The following is an 18,156-nucleotide window of genomic DNA, read 5'->3' on the forward strand; positions in this document are numbered from 1 at the left end:
GCTGAGTTTCAGGAAGGCTCTTTAAGGGATGATGAATCCTTTATTGTTTTACTCTTAGCATTTGGATTGGGATGTCTTCAGGCAGGGCAAAGCCAGATGAAGGCGAGGATTTTATTTCAACTGCACTTGGGCATTCCATGAAACACTGAAATGAAGAAGACAAGGCAAAGCACTGAAAATGAAACGTAAAAGTCAAAACAATTATATAGATAGAACTAAACATGGATGTACGTATAGTATTAGGGATGTGCAGAGGGACGCCATACGTTGCATTCGGGATTCGTATTCGTCGGGGGGCAGATACGTTGCATTCGGCAAGGGGGGCCCCCGATACGTACATGCGTTAATTCTTATTCGTTTCCCAGCTAAAATTGAATTAAGTACAACCCCCACCCTTCTGACCCCCACAAGACTTGCCAAAAGTCCATGGTGGTCCAGCGGGGGTCCGGGAGCAATCTCCTGCACTTGGGTCGTCGGCTGCCAGTATTCAAAATGGCGCCGATAGCCTTTGCCCTCACTATGTCACAGGGGCCGACCGTCGGCCCCTGTGACATAGTGACCCTGTGACCCTGGGATGGGTACTTTCAAGGCTGGGCTTCGGTAACTCGGAGCCCCAGCTCAGGCCAGAGCTGGAAACAAAGCCAGTAGGATTTTTTCTGGTTCCGTACATGGCTTTAAACCAGATATTTGTCCTGAAGACACAGAAATCATATCATCCAACTCACCCTTATCTTGGTAGGAGCTGTGCACATTTACTACCTGTGCAAAGGCCTGCACCCACAAATGGTCACCACTGATCTATGCTGGTATGGTAGACATACATTGTTACATACCATAATTTGTCCAGAGGTAATCTCATTTTATCTAAAAAATATAATATTGTGTAAGCCTGGTTTATGCCTTCTGTATTTTTCCTACCAATGTCAGTTTTAGTGAATCTCTATTCCTACAAATATTTTCTTTAATCCTGGGAGACTACTGAATCTATTAGAAGATTAGTTCTTTGTTCATTCTGTAGACTCTAGACCAGAGCTGGTTTTATGAAGTCTCCACTGTATGTTCTGGGGAGGGGGCAGAAGAATCATTGAGCTTTGCCTGAATCCCACCTCTCAGCCACCAGCAAAAGCCAAGACATATGCTGCTCCCTCAACTGACCAACAGGGGGTGCTTAAAAAGCATATGTGGCAGGCAGGTCTGTGCTGCCACCTGCTTAGCCAAGTTTAGCCCTTAGGTCAAAGTTTCCCAAACCTGTCCTGGGGAGCCCACAGCCAGTCAGGTTTTCAAGATATCCACAATGAATATGCATGAGATAAATATGCATACCATGGAAACTATATGCAAATTTATCTCATGCATATTCATTGTGGTTATCCTGAAAAGCTGACTGGCTGTGGGGTCTCCAGGTTTGGGGAAGTCCTGCCTTAGGCTATTTCCACTCTCTTGCAAGGGCTCACCCATTTTCTATAGGACTGCCAGGAGGCTCCTTTTTTTCCTGACAGACGGGCCGATACAGTAAACCATGCGGGAGAGCAGGCGAGCGCCCGCTCTCCCGGCACGCACACAGGCCACTCTCCTGTGCGCGCGATTCAGTAACTTAATTTATTTAAATTAGGGCCCGTGGTAAAAAGAGGCGCCAGGGACATTAGTGCGTCCCTAGCGCCTCTTTTTTGACAGGAGCGGCGGCTGTCAGCGAGTTTGACAGCTGACATTCAATTTTGCCGGCGCCGGTTCTCAAACCCGCTGACAGCCACGGGTTCAGAAACCGGACGCCGGCAAAATTGAACGTCCGGTTTTCAACCCATGAGCTGCGGGCCCATTAAAAACATTTTTTTTTTAATTTTTAACTTTTTTTTAACTTTTGAGTCGGAGGGTTTACAGAAAAGCAGTTTTTACTGCTTTTTTGTGCACTTCCCCGGCGCCAGCAGAAATTAATGCCTACCTTTGGGTAGGCGCTAATTTCCTAAAGTAAAATGTGCGGCTTGGCTGCACATTTTACTTACTGTATCGCGCGGGAATGACTAATAGGGCCATCAACATGCATTTGCATGTTGCGGGCGCTATTAGTCTCGGGGGGGTTGGACGCGCATTTTCGACGCACTATTACCCCTTACTGAATAAGGGGTAAAGCTAGCGTGTCGAAAACATGCGTCCAAATGTCGTTTGGCCTGAGAGTGATCCAGTCCTGGTTTTACCCCACTGCATGCATGAAGTCATCATTCTTGGTTTTATTAGGGAAATCAGAAGTATAGAGATACTGTGTTAAAAACCAGGCCTGGATCAGCCAGTTGGGAAAAAATTGAGTCGGTTGGTATTCTTATTCTCCAGTCACAAATCAGGTCCGATGAGGATACAACACTCCCCATGAAATTTATAGTGCTTCCTTCACAAATGTTATTCTAATTTGAGTGACTCAAGCCTTATAAACTCAACAGGCTACCCTCCTGCTGCTCAGGGATATTTAAATCCAAACTAGGGAAGCTTTAAAGGAATGTGTATTTAAGACTAAAACAACAATGTTATGTCAACTAAATTAAAAAAAATTAACAGTTTAGTTGATCTTTAACTTTTCAGAAGTTTTGTTTTCTGTTAGCAATATGTGCTCACCAATCATGCCAACAATGCACAAGACTAGGTTATCAGCAGTATGAGATTATCTGTGGCTTGAACTCTTTTCCAGGCATAAAATTGGATATTCCAGCAAGGCCTGAATTACTGCCAAGGTCTTTGTAACCCCTGGCAACTGCCCAGTCACCATTTCCTCCTGGGCCTACTCTCCAGGCCTAGTTTTGGGAGATGGCTGCACAGACCCTCATCTGTCACCATGCTGTCAGCAAAAAAAAAAAAAGTAGAACAAAAAGAAAAAGAGTCTGAAGAGGTCTCAGAGTGACTGAAATTGTAGGCCCCAGCCTCATCCATCATGGGCCTGTCAGATAAGTAACAAGGAGGCATGCTGCTTTGGCCTCTTATCAGCAGGGCAGTTCCACAATCCCCAGGTCCTTTTTAGACAGAGAAACGCTTTATGTTTCAGACCATCTGTTACAAATCTGAGAGCAAAAGGAGAAACTTTTTTTCCTGTTTGGAAGTTGAAGCTTTTATGTATTTATTTTAAATAATTGTCAGAATGTTTTTCCTGAATTCTTTCTTTCACCTCATGGAAAAGTTTTTAAAAATTTCCTAGAAAAACACAATTCCTAAGAAAAAAAGAACTAATATAATTGGGAGATAACCCTAGTGGGATAGAAACCAGTACTGTAGAACTTTACAGAACCACTTTTTTCTTTTGTGGCCCACTGCTGAATCAGTATAGTAACCAGCAAACCTCTAGAAATCTTTATAGACTAGAGGACCAGATAGCTTCATGTCAAAAGGATTATGCTGAGCTAGGCCTGTACCTGTATTTTACTTACTTCCATAAAAAGCTAAACTAGATGCATTGACTTTGCCCTGCCCCTGATGACCTGGACCCAAAGGGTCAAGAATGGGCACCAAGAAAATAGCTCATCCCTGGGTTTCTAATTTTTTCATGAAATTTGGTTATTAATAACTTGGAACCCAACTGAGGAAAATCTGGAACAAAAGAGGCTTAACAGAAAAGGCAACAATACCAAAGCAATTTAGAAAAACTGCATGAAAACTGTTCCTCACTCTGCCAAGTGAAAGCAGAGTTGTTTACCTATAACAGGTGTTCTTCAAGGACAGCAGAATGTTAGTCCTCACACATGGGTGACATCATAGGATGGAGCCCAGCTCGGAAAACTGTGGCCCAGCAAGCCGCTAACCATGTGTCCACACGGGGTCCCTCTTCAGTCTTATAACATAGAGTTTGCGAGAAAGGAAATTAAAAAACCCGAGAGAAACCCAACTCTGTGGGGTGGCAGGCAGGTTTCATGAGGACTAAAATCCTGCTGTCCATGGAGAACACCTATTACAAGTAAGCAAACCTGCTTTTTCCAAGGACAAGCAGGATTGTAGTCCTCACACATGGGTGATTAAGAAGCTTCAGGCTGCTCTGCACATGTGTCGCAGAGAACTGGTGCCAATGTGCAGAACAACTGAAGCGGCAAAAATCACAGGAGCAGGCCTGCATCCAAGGACAGGGCCCATGGAGGGAGAGTTGGGTTCTATGACTGAACGAGATTACGGAGGATGGACTGTCTGAATTGACAGTCCTGCCTGCAATCCTGGTCCAGGCAATAATGTGAGGCAAATGTGTGGAGGGAACTCGTGAATGGGAACTGCATACAAGTGAGCCACCGAGACTGACATGGGCTTTGACGTGACCATCAAGCCTCAAGCTCACCTGAGCGCAGCAGAAGGCAATACAGTCTGCTAGCTAATGGGATAGGGTCTGCTTAGAGACAGTGACTCCTAACCTGTTTTTGTCGAAGGAGACAAAAAGTTGAGTGGAGATGTGGTGAGGCGCTGTCCTTTCCAAGTAGAAGGCAAACGCCTTCTTGTTATGCTCAGGCTTGTGGACCCTAGGGCCGACGGAAGGATAGTATACCTTGGAGGAAGATCCGTAGGTTCTCCCGTCAGGTGGCGAGGCAGGAACAGAAGAGGTGACCAACTGACCCTCGGCACTGGAGACAGATGCGACTGTGAAGGAAGATGAAGAGTCATGACGTCAAGGAACGGAGGTGTGTCTTCGCCACTGGAAGTCCGCGGTCCCCCCAGGAGGAGCCCGTAGGGACCCGGACCGCTGGGACTTAGGTGGACCTTTGAGAGGTCAAGGAACAGACGTACGGTGCAAGGGCTGTCTGGAGCTTCACCCCTGGAAGCCCGTGGTCCCCCCGAGAGGAGCCCGTAGGGACCCGGGCCGCTGGGACTTAGGCGGGCCCTTGAAGACGATGGTCAGGAAGAGGTCCAAGGTCAAGTGCCAGAGGGTCGTCGCTTACCAGTCCGAGGTCACACACCGAGGGATCACCACTTGCCAGTCCGAAGCCACGCACCAGAGAATCAGCGCTTGCCAGTCCGAAGTCAATACCAGGAATCACCGCTAGCCAATCCAAAGTCAATACCAGGAAACACCGCTAGCCAATCTAAGGTCCGGAACCAGGAATACCAAGACGAAACTGGAACAAGGAGTCAAGACACTGGAACTCACCAAAGCAAGCAGACTCAAACAACTCTCACAGGAGACGTTGCCAAGTTGAGGAATGGTCAGAGGAAGTCTCCTTTTATACTTCCTCTGGCCCTGTGGATAGGAATCAGCTGCAGGCAATTAAAGGGACGAGGTCCCTTTAAGTCTAGTGAAGAGGCGCGGCCATCTTGGATCTGGGCCGCGGAGGAGAGCAGCAGTGGCCGCGAGGGAGGAGGCAGGGACGGCTCCGATCCCGGCGGCCCAGCCCGAAGGCCTGCACCGCTGCACGGGAGTGCCGAGCTCGGAGCAGGGCAGTCGGCCCCAACACTGCCGCTGGCCTGGTCGGCAGAAGAGGCAGGGGGCTGCGCCCGCGGACGGCCACAGGCACAGAACACAACACTTCTTGCAATCCAGTGTGTGTAAAGTACGCTCACCCTGGTGAGTGTGAGGCCTTGGGAAAAAAGAAGGCAACACAATAGACTGGTTGAGATGGAACTCTGAAACCACCTTGGGAAGGAACTTCGGGTGCGTTTGCAGGACCACCTTGTCGTGAGAAAACTTTGTATAAGGTGGGTACGACACCAGGGCTTGCAGTTCACTGACCCTGTGAACCGACGTAACCGTGACCAAGAAGACAGCTTTCCAGGAAAGGTATTTCAGGTCGCAGGATCGCAATGGCTCAAATGGAAGTTTCATGAGTTGCAAGAGGATGATGTTGAGATCCCAGGAAACTGCCGGAGGGCGAGTAGGAGGCTTTAGCTGTAATAAGCCTCTCATGAATCGACCCACGAGCGTATGGGAAGAAATCGCTGTAGCATCCGCACCCCGATGGTATGCACTGATTACACTGAGGTGAACTCTCACTAAAGTGGTCTTCAGACCAGATTTGGAGAAGGACAACAGGTAGTCCAAGAGTGAGGGAGGGAGTAAGAAAAAGGGTCCAGACCACGACCCTCACACCAAGATGAAAACCTTTTCCACTTTACATTATAAGATTTTCTAGTGGATGGTTTTCTGGACTCCAGGATAACACGTGATACTTCTTCCAAAAGGCTGAGGGCCTGCAGTCACCCGGTCAACATCCAAGTCGTGAGACCCAGGGCTTGTAGGTTGGGGTGGCGGAGCCTGTCCTGGTCCTGAGTGATTAGGTACAGAGCCATTCCCAATTGGATTGGAGGACGAGAGGCCAGGTCCCGAATGGTCGGAAACCGGACTTGATGGGGCCAGAAGGGTGCGATCAGGATCATGGAGCCCTGATCCTGTTGCAACTTCTAGAATGTTTTCGATATGAGAGGAAGGGAAGGGTAAGCATACAGCAGCCCGTCACCCCAATGAATCGAAAAAGCATCTGCCATCGATCCGCTGCTCTTCGACCTAGGGAGCAGAAGTGGTGTACTTTTCTGTTCTCCAAGGAGGCGAAGAGGTCTATGTCCGGGGTCCCCCAGGAGTGAAAAATCCGGTTTGCTACCTTTTGATTGAGGGACCATTCATGAGGCCGGAATGCTCGGCTCAAGGCATCTGTTAGGGTGTTGTCCATCCCTGGGAGGTACACTGCCCCGAGGGTGATGCCGTTGTTGATGGCCCATGACCAAATGTGGACCGCCTCCTGACAGAGGGTGAAGGACCCCGTTCCCCTTGTTTTGCTCAGATACCACATGGCTACCTGATTGTCAGTTTGCACAAGTACCACCTTGTTCAGGAGCTGCTCTTGGAACACCTGCAGAGCGTACCGAATCGCTCACAGCTCCAAAAGATTGATCTGGAACTGCGATTCATGTATAGACCAAAGCCCCTGGGTGTGAAGGCCCACAACATGTGCTCCCCACCCCATCCGGGATGCATCAGTGGTGAGGGTAGCCTGGGGTTGAGGGCTCAAAAAGGGGCATCCCCGCTCCAGATTTGAGGGGGTTGCCCACCAGTGGAGAGACTGCTGCAAACACTGTTTATGACCAGAACACAAGCATGCAGGTCATGAGTAGCCTGAGCATTGGGAATGCAACGTTCACTGTGCTCTGTGCATGTGCAGTCGAGCCAGGGGGCTGACATGCACTGTCACTGCCATGTGGCCCAACAAGCGAAGGAATTGGTGTGCCAAGACATGTGAGCAGTCGGAGATCTGTTGAGCGAGAGCTGTGAGGGTCTCCGCCCTGTCTTGAGGCAGAAAAGCTTTTGCCTGGACGAGCTCCAATGAAGTCCAGTTGTAATGAGGGTTAGAGGTGGGATTTTGGGTAGATGATCAGAAATCCCAAGCTATCCAAAATTTGGCTCATGATGCGCACGGCGTCCTGTGTCCCCTGTTGAGAGTTGCTCTTGATAAGCCAATCTTCATGGTACAGGAAGAAGTGAATCCCCTGCCTTCGAAGATGAGCTCCGACAACCGGCAGACATTTCGTAAAGACATGGGGCGCGGACGCCAAGCCAAAGGGCAGAACTCGATACTGATAGTGGTTCCCATTGACTAGGAATCATAGGTACTGCCAATCCCTCTGAAAGATGGGTATATGGCATACACGTCTTTTAGATTGAAGGAGCAGAGCCTAGTCCCCTGCTTTGGGAAGGGGGATCAAGGTGCCCAGCGAAACCATTTTGAACTTTTCCTTCACCAGAAAACAGTTTAATAGGCTCTCGTCCAGAATGGGTCTGAGGCCTCCCTTTTCTTGGGGAATAGAAAATACCTGGAATAGAACCCCTCTCTCTGCTGGCTGGGCGGAATGGGTTTGAACCACTTGAGTCAGTACGAAGGCGGAGAGCTCTATCCAAAGTATCTGCAAATCCCCTCTGTTCTCCACCGGGGACACGGAGGTGAGTGGGGTAGAATTCACTGGAAATGCAACTGGTAACCCTGACGCATGATGGACAGGGCCCAAAGATCCAATGTAATCGAGGTCCATCGATCTGCAAACAGCCGGAGCCAACCCGAGGAGGTTGGCTCATGCTCCCTGACCGCCAGTCAAAACCCCGTAGCAGGGTTCTGTGGCGGGACTAGTTGTTCGTGGAGATCGAGGCTATCTCGGCCCTCGCTCTGGCAGAAGGTTGTTCGGCCCTGGACCTCGGTGCTGGCAGGTGCTATTTGCATGGCCGAAAAAAAGGCTGCTTCGGGTATTGCCGAGGGGACTTCTTGGGTGGATGGATATCAGAGATACTGGCTGACAGTTGCTGAAGGGTCCTCCTGAAGGTCCTGATAGTTCCACTGCCTCCTTAATTCTGTCTCCAAACGATTGTCCCCTGAACATGGCAAATCAGCCAGGCGGTTCTGGACTTCAGGGCCTCGAGGGCACCAAGAAAGGTACTGGAGGCACTGATGGGTCCTCGAGGTCTCAGAGTGCCGACGGATCCACTGGCGTCGGCAGCACCAGTGGAACTGATCCCGATGGCCCTAGGGAGCTGGAAGGTGGGGAAGTACCATGCATCTCTGAGCCGCCATCGAACCCGGCCCATACCGGTGAGAGTTGCTCACCGGTATGGGACCGGTGGTGGTGGCAGTGGTGGTCCCTTCGGCCGCAAAGGGGCTTGGGGCTCTGGAGCCGGCTGCATCATTAAGACTCCAAGCAGCATATCAAGCCGCTCCAGTAAGGGCACAAGCACTAATGGAATAGGCTCCTGCGGCGGTGGCAGTCCCAGTGGAACTGGAGGCTCAAGGCCCTGCAGAGCCTGGTCGACCACCAACCACACATACCTCTCTAACTCCTCCTTATTATTTATTTATTTAAATGTTTCTTATATACAATTTATACATAATATAGTCTAAACGGTTTACAAACTAAAATCACATACATAATTAAAAAATGCAAACATAAAAATGAGAGTAAATAAATGCAAAATGTAAAATGCAAAATGTAAATGCAAAAATAAAAACAATAATAAAACAAACATGAATATGGGAAATTGGAGGTTTTAGTTAAAGAGTATTGTTAATCTGTGTAAGTTAGGTTGAAAGCAATACAGCAAAGATATGTTTTTAATGTCTTTTTGAATTCTTTTGGGTTGGATATGGTTCTGAGAGAAGTTGGTTGAGAGTTCCACAGGAGAGGACCTGCCACTAAGAACGCCTGTTTTCTGGTCATTTCCAGTCTCGCAGTTTTTACTGTTGGAACTTCAAGAAGGTTTTTATCTATGGAACGTAAGTGATGCCAGGGTTGATAGAGACGGAGAGTTGTACATAACCAAATAGCTGATGGATTGTAAATTAGGTTGAATATTAAAGTTAAGATTTTATAATGGATTTAATTATTTAATGGGTAGCCAATGAAGATTAGCAGTCAAGGCGGCAGAATTTGGATGAGTTGGAGAGGACGGAGTGTTGATTCTGGGAGGCCATTGTATAGTGAATTACAGTAACTCTAATCTAATCTAGCCTATGATTACAGTAATCTAATCCTGAAAGAATGAGTGCTAGAAGGACAAGTCTGAAATCATCTTGGAATAATAAAGGCTTAAGTCATTTTAAGAGGCTGAGTTTGTAGAATGAAGTTTTTGTTAGGTTTGATATATTCTCTGTCATTGATAATTTTGAGTCTATGATAATACCTATATTATGTGCTTGAATATTGATTGGAATGGAGTGTGAATTAAATATGAAATGTGACGGAGGTGAAGACGAAGAGTTTGGAATGGTAGATACATATATTAATTCTGTTTTGGCATCATTACATTTTAATCTGCTGTGTGAAGCCGATGACAAGACTGCTTGAGGAGGAGGAGGCGGAAATCGGGATATCCTCTGGATAGCTGGGGGGCACCCATCCCTCCACCTGGTGGCGATGGAGGCCCCCGAGAGGTTTCAGAGCGGCTGGAGAGAACCGCTTTCTCCCCCCCGACCACTTCGGAGGAGGCACCAATGTCGATGCCCGTCCATGGCATGGTTTCAATGACGATGAGCGGTGAAGATGTTTTTTTCAATCACTCTCGTGGGTCACCACAGTCTTTTCCTGGGACTGAGGGAGATGGAGAGGAATCCAACCGGGATGGGACAACAGAGACCATGGTCTGTCCCTGGCTCCCAAATTGGGTCCAGGGAGCAGTTGCAGTGGCGACCCTGACGGAGTTGAAATTTGAACCTCCGTATCGAGAGGGTTGGAGGTTCCTGATGCTGTCGATGGATCCAGTCCTTTGGAGCCAAATAACTTTCCATCTATCGAGACGTGCCCGACAGCCCTTTGGGGTCATTTGGGCACAAAGGTCACAACTGCGGATGTTGTGGGACGCCCCCAGGCAGTAGGACACAGACCTCGTGGGTGTCTTGTGTTGGACATAGTCTGGGGGCACTGGCAGAAACCCGGTTGACGTCATCGTAAAAAGTACGTGGTGCACGGTCGATGGTTGGTAGACACCAGGAAATGGAACCATAAGCGATGGGACCACGAAGAAACGAAAAACCTACCAGGTCACGGAGAAAGGAACAGATGAAAAATCTGAGGGATCCTATGCAATGCGGGAAGCAAAAGTTTGAAAAAATTGTGAAAAAAACACAAACTCACGAACTGTGAGGCAGCAGTTTCGCAGTAAGGAAGAGACTGAGAAGGGATCCATGTGGATGTGTGATTAGTTGGTATGCTGGGCATGCTCAGTGTGCCAAAGTTTCTAGAAAGTTTGACAAAAGTTTTTCTGTGCCGGGCTCCATCAGATGATGTCACCCATGTGTGAGGGCTACCATCCTGCTTGTCCTTGGAGAAAATCTTTGCTCAGAAGAACATGCACATGTTTTGGGGAGAATCCTCCCTTTGCCTCCATGGGCTAAATCCAGGACTCCACCTATCAAAATCCTCAACTATGCTGCAGTGAGGCTGTGGATGCCTTGCTGGCTGTGATAACTTCCATTGGTCTGAATTATCCACTGGTGCTGGTCCAATACAAGATGTTGCAACCTGCAAAGAATCTGGTTTTTTTTTCCCCTAGGACTGAAGTGGTTACTAGAACCCTATGCCAGTGAATAAGAATTTATAAGACTGTAAAAGTGTTACATTAAACAAAGGTTTGTTTACATGGAGATGGCTGATCCTCCCCTCCCTGTCCCCCACTAATTTTCCCGGGTTTTCATTATAACAATTTGGATTTGTTAGCTTTCCTTTTAATAATGCTCGAGGTGGACTTCAGCAGTATTAGTCATTCAGGCAAAAGAAGTCCTTGCTGAAATCACAATTGCTTAACAGACATTGTTTAGATGCACTATCATTTCAAGTGGTCTGCAAGTGGGTGAAAATGATACAATATTGGAAACATTTATGGTGCTGAGGCATAATACTCTTCCCAAATGTAATACTACATGGGAGCCTTTCAACTCGTGGCCTGGAAAGAAACAATGTTTCAGTTTTATAGGCTTGTCATTAAAGTGATCCTTATTTACTTAAAGGGGGAGAAGGAGAAAATAGAAGGTGGGTGGGGGCAGGGTACAGGAAGAATCAATCTAAAAAATAATGTATAAAATAGTTTAAAGTTTTGTAAATTTTTCTGTAATTTGCTGAATAAAGAAATAATTAAAAAATGAAAGAAGTCCCTGTTTCAAAAAGCTTACATTCTAAGTGGGAAACGGAGGCACAGGAGATAAATTGACTTGCCCAAGGTCAAAAGGAGTATTTAAATTATATTCTCCTTGCTCATTGTAAGTTATTATTATAATATATTTTTTCCAAGTTTCAATGCAACCTTGTTCATTGTAAGACATTATTCTATATATTGTCAATTAATTGTTTGTAATGTAACCGAAGTGATTAGTAACTTTGTTACCAGAACTTCGGTATATAAAACTGTTACATAAATAAATAAATACTAGGATTTGAACCAGGTTTCCCTGGATCTCAGCCTATTGCTCTAATTACACTGGGCAACAATGAAAGTGTTACTGACCTAAAAAGGTCCTACTCTGTAGTATCTTGATGTGCTGAACACGAATATGACCATGAAAAGTTTTTATTGGCTCGTTTTGAAGATATTTAATATAGTTCACTTTCTATGTTAGTCATGTACATTATCAGTAGGGACTGTAAATAAGCCTAGAATCATGTATATTGCATCATATTGCATAATATCATCATGCCACATCATCCAGAGTTTATTACATCATTTTCTGATGCAATGCAGTTCTACTTGCCATGCTGCTGCTTGAAGTAAGCTGGACATCAGCAGTGTACTATATGAAGCCAGTCAGAAAGGGTGAGCATTTGAAATATTTATGCTGGCTGACTACTGCTGGACACTCCACAGAGATGCTCCCGAACAGGTGTACAAGAGACAAGTAAAGAAATCTAAGACGTAGTCTATGACTTCATTTTTCAAAACGGTAATTAACCGTAGGTCTACTATATGGCATACAATTCAAGATGGTAATTATATTATTGCATATTACAAAAAAACTAGAGCCAAGTTTTGCATTTTCACAGTCACATCATGTTTAGCACATGGAAATTTATAAGAATTGACTAATTTCATTTCAGTAACATGACTTTGTGAAAATTTGTTGCCCAGTGAGCTATTGGTATACAGTTCAAGATGTAATTATATTATTGCATATTACAAAAAAACTAGAGCCAATTTTGCATTTTCACAGTCACATTCGTGTTTAGCCCATGGAAATGTATAAAAATTGACTAATTTCATTTCCGTAACATGACTTTTGTGAAAATTTGTTGCCCAGTGTTACTAGGCCACTTCTTCCTGTGCCTGCTTTCTATATCAAAGGAAGACAGCAGACTTTTCTATCTGATGTCCTTGCTTTTTCTCATTTCTTCCATGTAGCACCCATACCCCTCAGAAGAACAGAAGAAGCAGCTAGCACAGGACACGGGACTCACAATCCTACAGGTCAATAACTGGTAAGGGGTCTGTCTGAAATATGAGTTTGAATCTCATTCCACTACACTCCTTCCTCCATTTCCTTTCCACTGATCTCATTCTCATGTATAACCTGAAGTGATCCATCCCAACCCAAAAACTGGGCTTGGTGGAGCCCACGGGATGACACTTTTGACTCTAAGAATTCTATAAAGAACAGAATGTAGGTGGAATGTACCTCTAAAGGAAGGAAGATTTCCATGACTTCCACTTGCTGTTAGGTGGCTTATGGGATGACAGATATCGAGTGCCTCTGGTTTACCTTCCATTCACACAGCATTGCTTTGTCAGAAGACAGAGTTCTGACTCCCCAACTACACTGCTGCTACCTTGGGACGTGGGTAGGAAGGTGGGTTAATCCTCCTAAAGATACACTTGTTGCACATGATATTGGAAAAGTGGCAGCTATTTGTCCACACTCCTCACCATTAATCCACGGGCCTCTTTGTAGTCTGATGCTGTTTATAGAACTAATGTAAGAATTATCCAGACATGATGCTAGTTCATGGGGAGGACGATATTCAGTAATACTTAGCTGATAAGTTAGGACTTATCCAACTAAGTAGTGGTGCTGAATATCCGGCCCCCGCTGAATGGCCACCACTTAGCGGCTATATAGTGAGCTGGCTAAGTGATAGGCAGGGCTAGGAGGAACCGACTTAGCCAGACTGATCTGAACTTAGATGGATAAATTTAAAAAATGTTTATCTGGCTAACTAGCTGAGCTGCACACCGGCTGAATATGGACCACATATTCCATGATACCGCTCATGGCTCCTTAACATCACCATCTTGGATAATTTTTCTGTTGCTTCAGTAAAAGATATCTACACAAACCATCAGAGAATTTGGCTTTCTTCAGGACAAACACAACTTCTAGCACTCTGTATGATATGTTTAATCAATTGATTACTTGATTTTGTTTTGCTTAAATTTGCCAGTTTAGCTAAGAGAAAAACAGAGAATGAAATATGAAGCTCCTTTCTCCCCACACAAAAAAAAAATGTTCATTTGTTCATTTCCCCATTTGTTCTTTATAGAAATAGTGCTAATTTCTTTTAAACACTCACGTCCAGCCCACATATCAGGGTAACACCTCCTTATTTACAGTTTCATGATAAATGAAATGGTTTAATAATCTTTTTGTTTTATAGTGCTATAAGCTTCTGCCAATAAAATTTTATGGTGGAAGTGCTGGCAGAGTCTTAAAATTGCAATACTGGTTAATACAACTAATTACAACTGCAGTCGAGTTAGGATTCAGTTAGTGTGTGGGCCCTGGGCTGAGGTGAGAGATGGTACTGCCCACAGGGAGGAGCCCCGTGGGCCTCACCGTCGGGAGGCAAGGTCTCAGTGACATCAGACACAGTATCAGTCTAGAGTCTTTATTAAGAAAAAGATTGACACAGCCTGCGGAGCAGGGGGTGCCAGAGAGGAGGTCTATAGACCCAGGGACACAGGGTCTGAAAAGGAGGGAATACCCCGAGTGGATACCTCCGTAGAGTAGATGATGATCCGCAGAGCGAGGTATGCAGGTGATGTCTTCAGAAGAGATGGAAGTGACCCGCGGGGCGGGGTACACCGAAGAAGGTCCTTAGCTGAGTCGGCAGTGGTCCACAGAGCGGGGTTCACCGATGAGGTCCTTAGTGGAGGTGGTAATGGTCCGCGAAGCGGGGTACACCGGAGAGGGTCCTCAGTAGTGATGATAGCAGTCAGCAGAGCAGAGCTCGCTGATGAGGTCCTTACTAGAGATGGTAATGGCCTGCGGAGCGAGGTACTCACGGTGGAAGTCCTCAGTAGAGATGAAAGTGATCCGCAGAGCAGGGAGCACCAGTGAGGTCCTCAGTAGTGATGGGTAGTGGTCCACAAGTCATCCGGAGGGGACGCCCCCGAGGTTCCCGCCATGGCAGCTTTAAGACTGGCCCGTGCGCGCACGCATGCCTAAGGAGTTCCGACAAGATGGCGGTCGGCGGTGTCCGTGCCGCCCCGGGAGGCCTGGCTGAATTATGAACCCAGCACAGAATGGCAACAGATATCCATAGACTGCCAGGAGCAGATTAAGCACATCTTGATATTAACCTACTTTAAACACTTTGATGTGCAGTACTGATGCTTGCCAAGCAAAAAAACCTCAGCGATTGTATCTGATGATCACAAAATAGCAGAACAGTGCAACAAAGTGATAGCCAGAGCCAAAGGAATGCTAGGGTGAATAAGGAGAGGCATGACCAGTAGAACAGATTTTCCCAAACCTAACTTGGGACCTCACTGCCAATTCAGTTTTCAGGATATCCACAATGAATATGTGAGATAAATTAGCATATACTGGGTTTCCAATGTATGCAAATTTATCTTATGTATATTCATTGTGGATATCCCAAAAACCCCAACAGGCTGTGGTATCCTCAGGACAGGTTTGTAAAGCTCTGTAGTAGAAAAAGATCATGCTCTGTACATGTCGCTGATGTGACCGCTACTGAGTTTTGTGTCAAATTCTGGAGACTCTGTCTCCGAAAGGTTACACATAGAAAAGAAGAAGTCTAGAGCAGTGGCTCCCAAACCTGTGCTAGGGAACCCCCAACTAGTTACATTTCAGGATATTGCAATGAATATACAAATAGATTAGTACACACTGTCTCACTCTATGCATATTTATCTCATGCATATTCATTGCAGATTTCCAGAAAACAAATGGCTTGTTTGGGAACCACCGGTCTAGAGAAAGTCTACCAAAATGGTGTAGAGTCTGAACTTAAAACATGACAGGGGTAGGAAACTTTGGTCCTCAAGTGCTGCAACAGGCCTGGTTTTTAGGATATTCATATTGAAACTGCATGAGATACATTTGCATACAATGACGGTAGTATATGCAAATATATCTCATGCACATTCATTGTGGATATCCTGAAAACCAGACCTAGCTGCAGTACTCAAGGACTGGAGTTACCTACCCCTGTCCTATGAGATGAAACTTAAGGACTTAAAATGGTATATCCTAGAGAAAAGGAGAGACCGGGGGGGGGGGGGGGGGGGGGGGGGGGGGGGGGGGAATAAAGAGACATCCAGATACCTCAAAGGTATAAATAAACATGACCCCAAAAAATTAGTAAAACAAGATGCTCAGGTAAAGTAGACTCAAGATAAACATTAGAAAATACTTCTTCACAGAAAAAGTGGTTGATGGAGGAGGTAGTAGAGACAAAAATAAAAAAGGGAAAAAGTGAGGTCGACTAGGGCCTATAGAAATGCAAAAGGAATTAAATTGGCAGATTAGACGGACCTTATGATTTTTAGTTATTGTCATATTCTGTGGTTCTATATTATAAACCTGTCTTCTCAATGAAGAAAATCAAATAAACAAGTCCCAGGGTGCTTTATATAGCCTTGTCCAATTCCATGCAGATTTCTTATCTCTGCGCCACCATCTCAATGCCATATCTTGTTGCACTTGAACAGGCAATTCATGTAGCATACCACCTGCTATGGTTGTAGCCCACATCCCTGCTCATCCTCACCTGGATACTGGGAAGGCAATTTCCAAAGACATTTACCTGGGTAAACAGGCTTGTTTGAAAATTTCCCTCCTCTGCCCAGCTGAAAGTGTGGATATTTTTAGCAGGGTTAAAAAGATGGTCCCCTAGGTGTGTTGAGGATGGGGGGAGTAAAACAGCATGCATACATTCAATTTTCAAACACTCACGCACTATTTTGCCCTTGCTTAGCCACCCACATAAATAGCAGATGCAAAGTATGTGGGTGCCTTTTAATGCATGTGCTATGCAGCACCAAACATACTTTGCTTTCATACAGCATTGTCTGAATTATTAAGAAGGCTGCTCGCCCTGTAAAAATGTTGCTAACAGTAATTTTGTAAATATTATTACTCTTAACTTAAGGCTTGGGGGTAACCTGCACAGAGTGGCAGTTACTACCTGGGGGTAACCTGCACAGAGCAGCAGTTACTTCCATAAGAAACTTTCTGGGCAGAACTGGATGGACCATTTAATCTTTTTCTGCTGTCATTACTAAGTTACATTGTTTGCAATGTGTGTGGGCACTTTTAGCTTGCATACATTGCAGACAGTTTTCAAAGGGAAAGCCCCCATGTGGGTTATTCAAGGTTGCCCCTGCATTATAATGGTGCAAGTCGGGAATGCACGTGAGACTGTTGGTACGTTATAGTCATTTGCACTATTAGTTATGATGATACGTCTAATTACTACTCCCCAAATGAGCAATTGTGCAATGGAGCCAAACGGTCTAACTCGGGCCTTCTGTGCTCTGTGTTTGCTGCAGGTTCATCAATGCCAGAAGACGCATTGTCCAGCCCATGATTGACCAATCAAATCGCACAGGTAACATAGGGGCGGGTAATAAAATACTTTTATTTAAATAAAAAATAAATAGAAAAATGAAAACTTGTCCCTATCTGACTCTGTCATCTCATTGTCCTGCTTGAAGCATCCATGATGTCAGCCAAGTTGTTAAAGACATTATGTAGATATGATGTTTGGTCTTTAGATCACTCCATCAGACAGGTCATAGGTATTTAGTGGAGTTCTGGACCAATTATAACCCACCTAAACCTCTTTGAGACTCACAACTATTGTTGTTGAATGTGTCTGCTTGGAGGTAATCAAACTGACATGTACTGGGCAAAGAGCTTTTGCTTTTTGTACCCCTGTTTTGGAATTCAGTGTGCCTTTAGAATTATGCCAAGGAAAGAACTATCTTGCCTTTTGCAAAAAATCAAAAGCATAGATGAATTGCTAGGCTTTTAATTGATTGACAGAAATTTTGGATGAACGTTTGGCTTTGTCAGGATCAATTAAGGTCAGGCATAAGGGATGTAGCAAGTTTGCCTACCATAAACAGAAGCTTCCTAAACAGAGGGATGAATTAACCATTCCACACAGGTGACATCATCTGACAGCGCCAATCGGACCCATCTTTCTAGCTCAGTGAAGTTTTACTACACGCTGCCTTGTGAGCCCCTCTGTTGATCGTAGAACTTAGCTTTAACATGGTAATTGACTCTCTAGGGAGGTGGGCAAGTAATTAAGCAAGGCTAAATAATCCTGTCTATGGAGAACCCTGTTTACAGTAAGCACATTTGTTTTTTCTGTTGACAAGTAGGACTGAATAGGCATGACAAATGGGGAGTCTCAAGCTGAGGGTTGCAAAGCGGAGCCTTAACTATGTAAAAAAAAAAACAGTTCCCCTCATGGACAGTGGACTACTGTGTGAAC

The 18,156-nt window shown here is 45.5% G+C and overlaps 1 protein-coding gene across 3 annotated transcripts in view; it reads left to right on the top strand.

The window, feature by feature from the left end:
- LOC115073274 (homeobox protein meis3-like) overlaps positions 1 to 18,156 on the top strand; it is a 184,088-nt gene that overhangs the window by 133,321 nt on the left and 32,611 nt on the right. For all 3 annotated transcript variants that reach the window (XM_029571574.1, XM_029571576.1, XM_029571575.1), the window contains exons 9-10: positions 12,812 to 12,888; positions 17,204 to 17,262. In XM_029571574.1, coding sequence (XP_029427434.1) covers positions 12,812 to 12,888; positions 17,204 to 17,262 — 136 coding nt within the window. The remainder of the gene's footprint in view (positions 1 to 12,811; positions 12,889 to 17,203; positions 17,263 to 18,156) is intronic.

The sequence above is a fragment of the Rhinatrema bivittatum genome, chromosome 11, assembly GCF_901001135.1.
Source record: "Rhinatrema bivittatum chromosome 11, aRhiBiv1.1, whole genome shotgun sequence".
Taxonomy (NCBI): Eukaryota; Metazoa; Chordata; class Amphibia; order Gymnophiona; family Rhinatrematidae; genus Rhinatrema; species Rhinatrema bivittatum.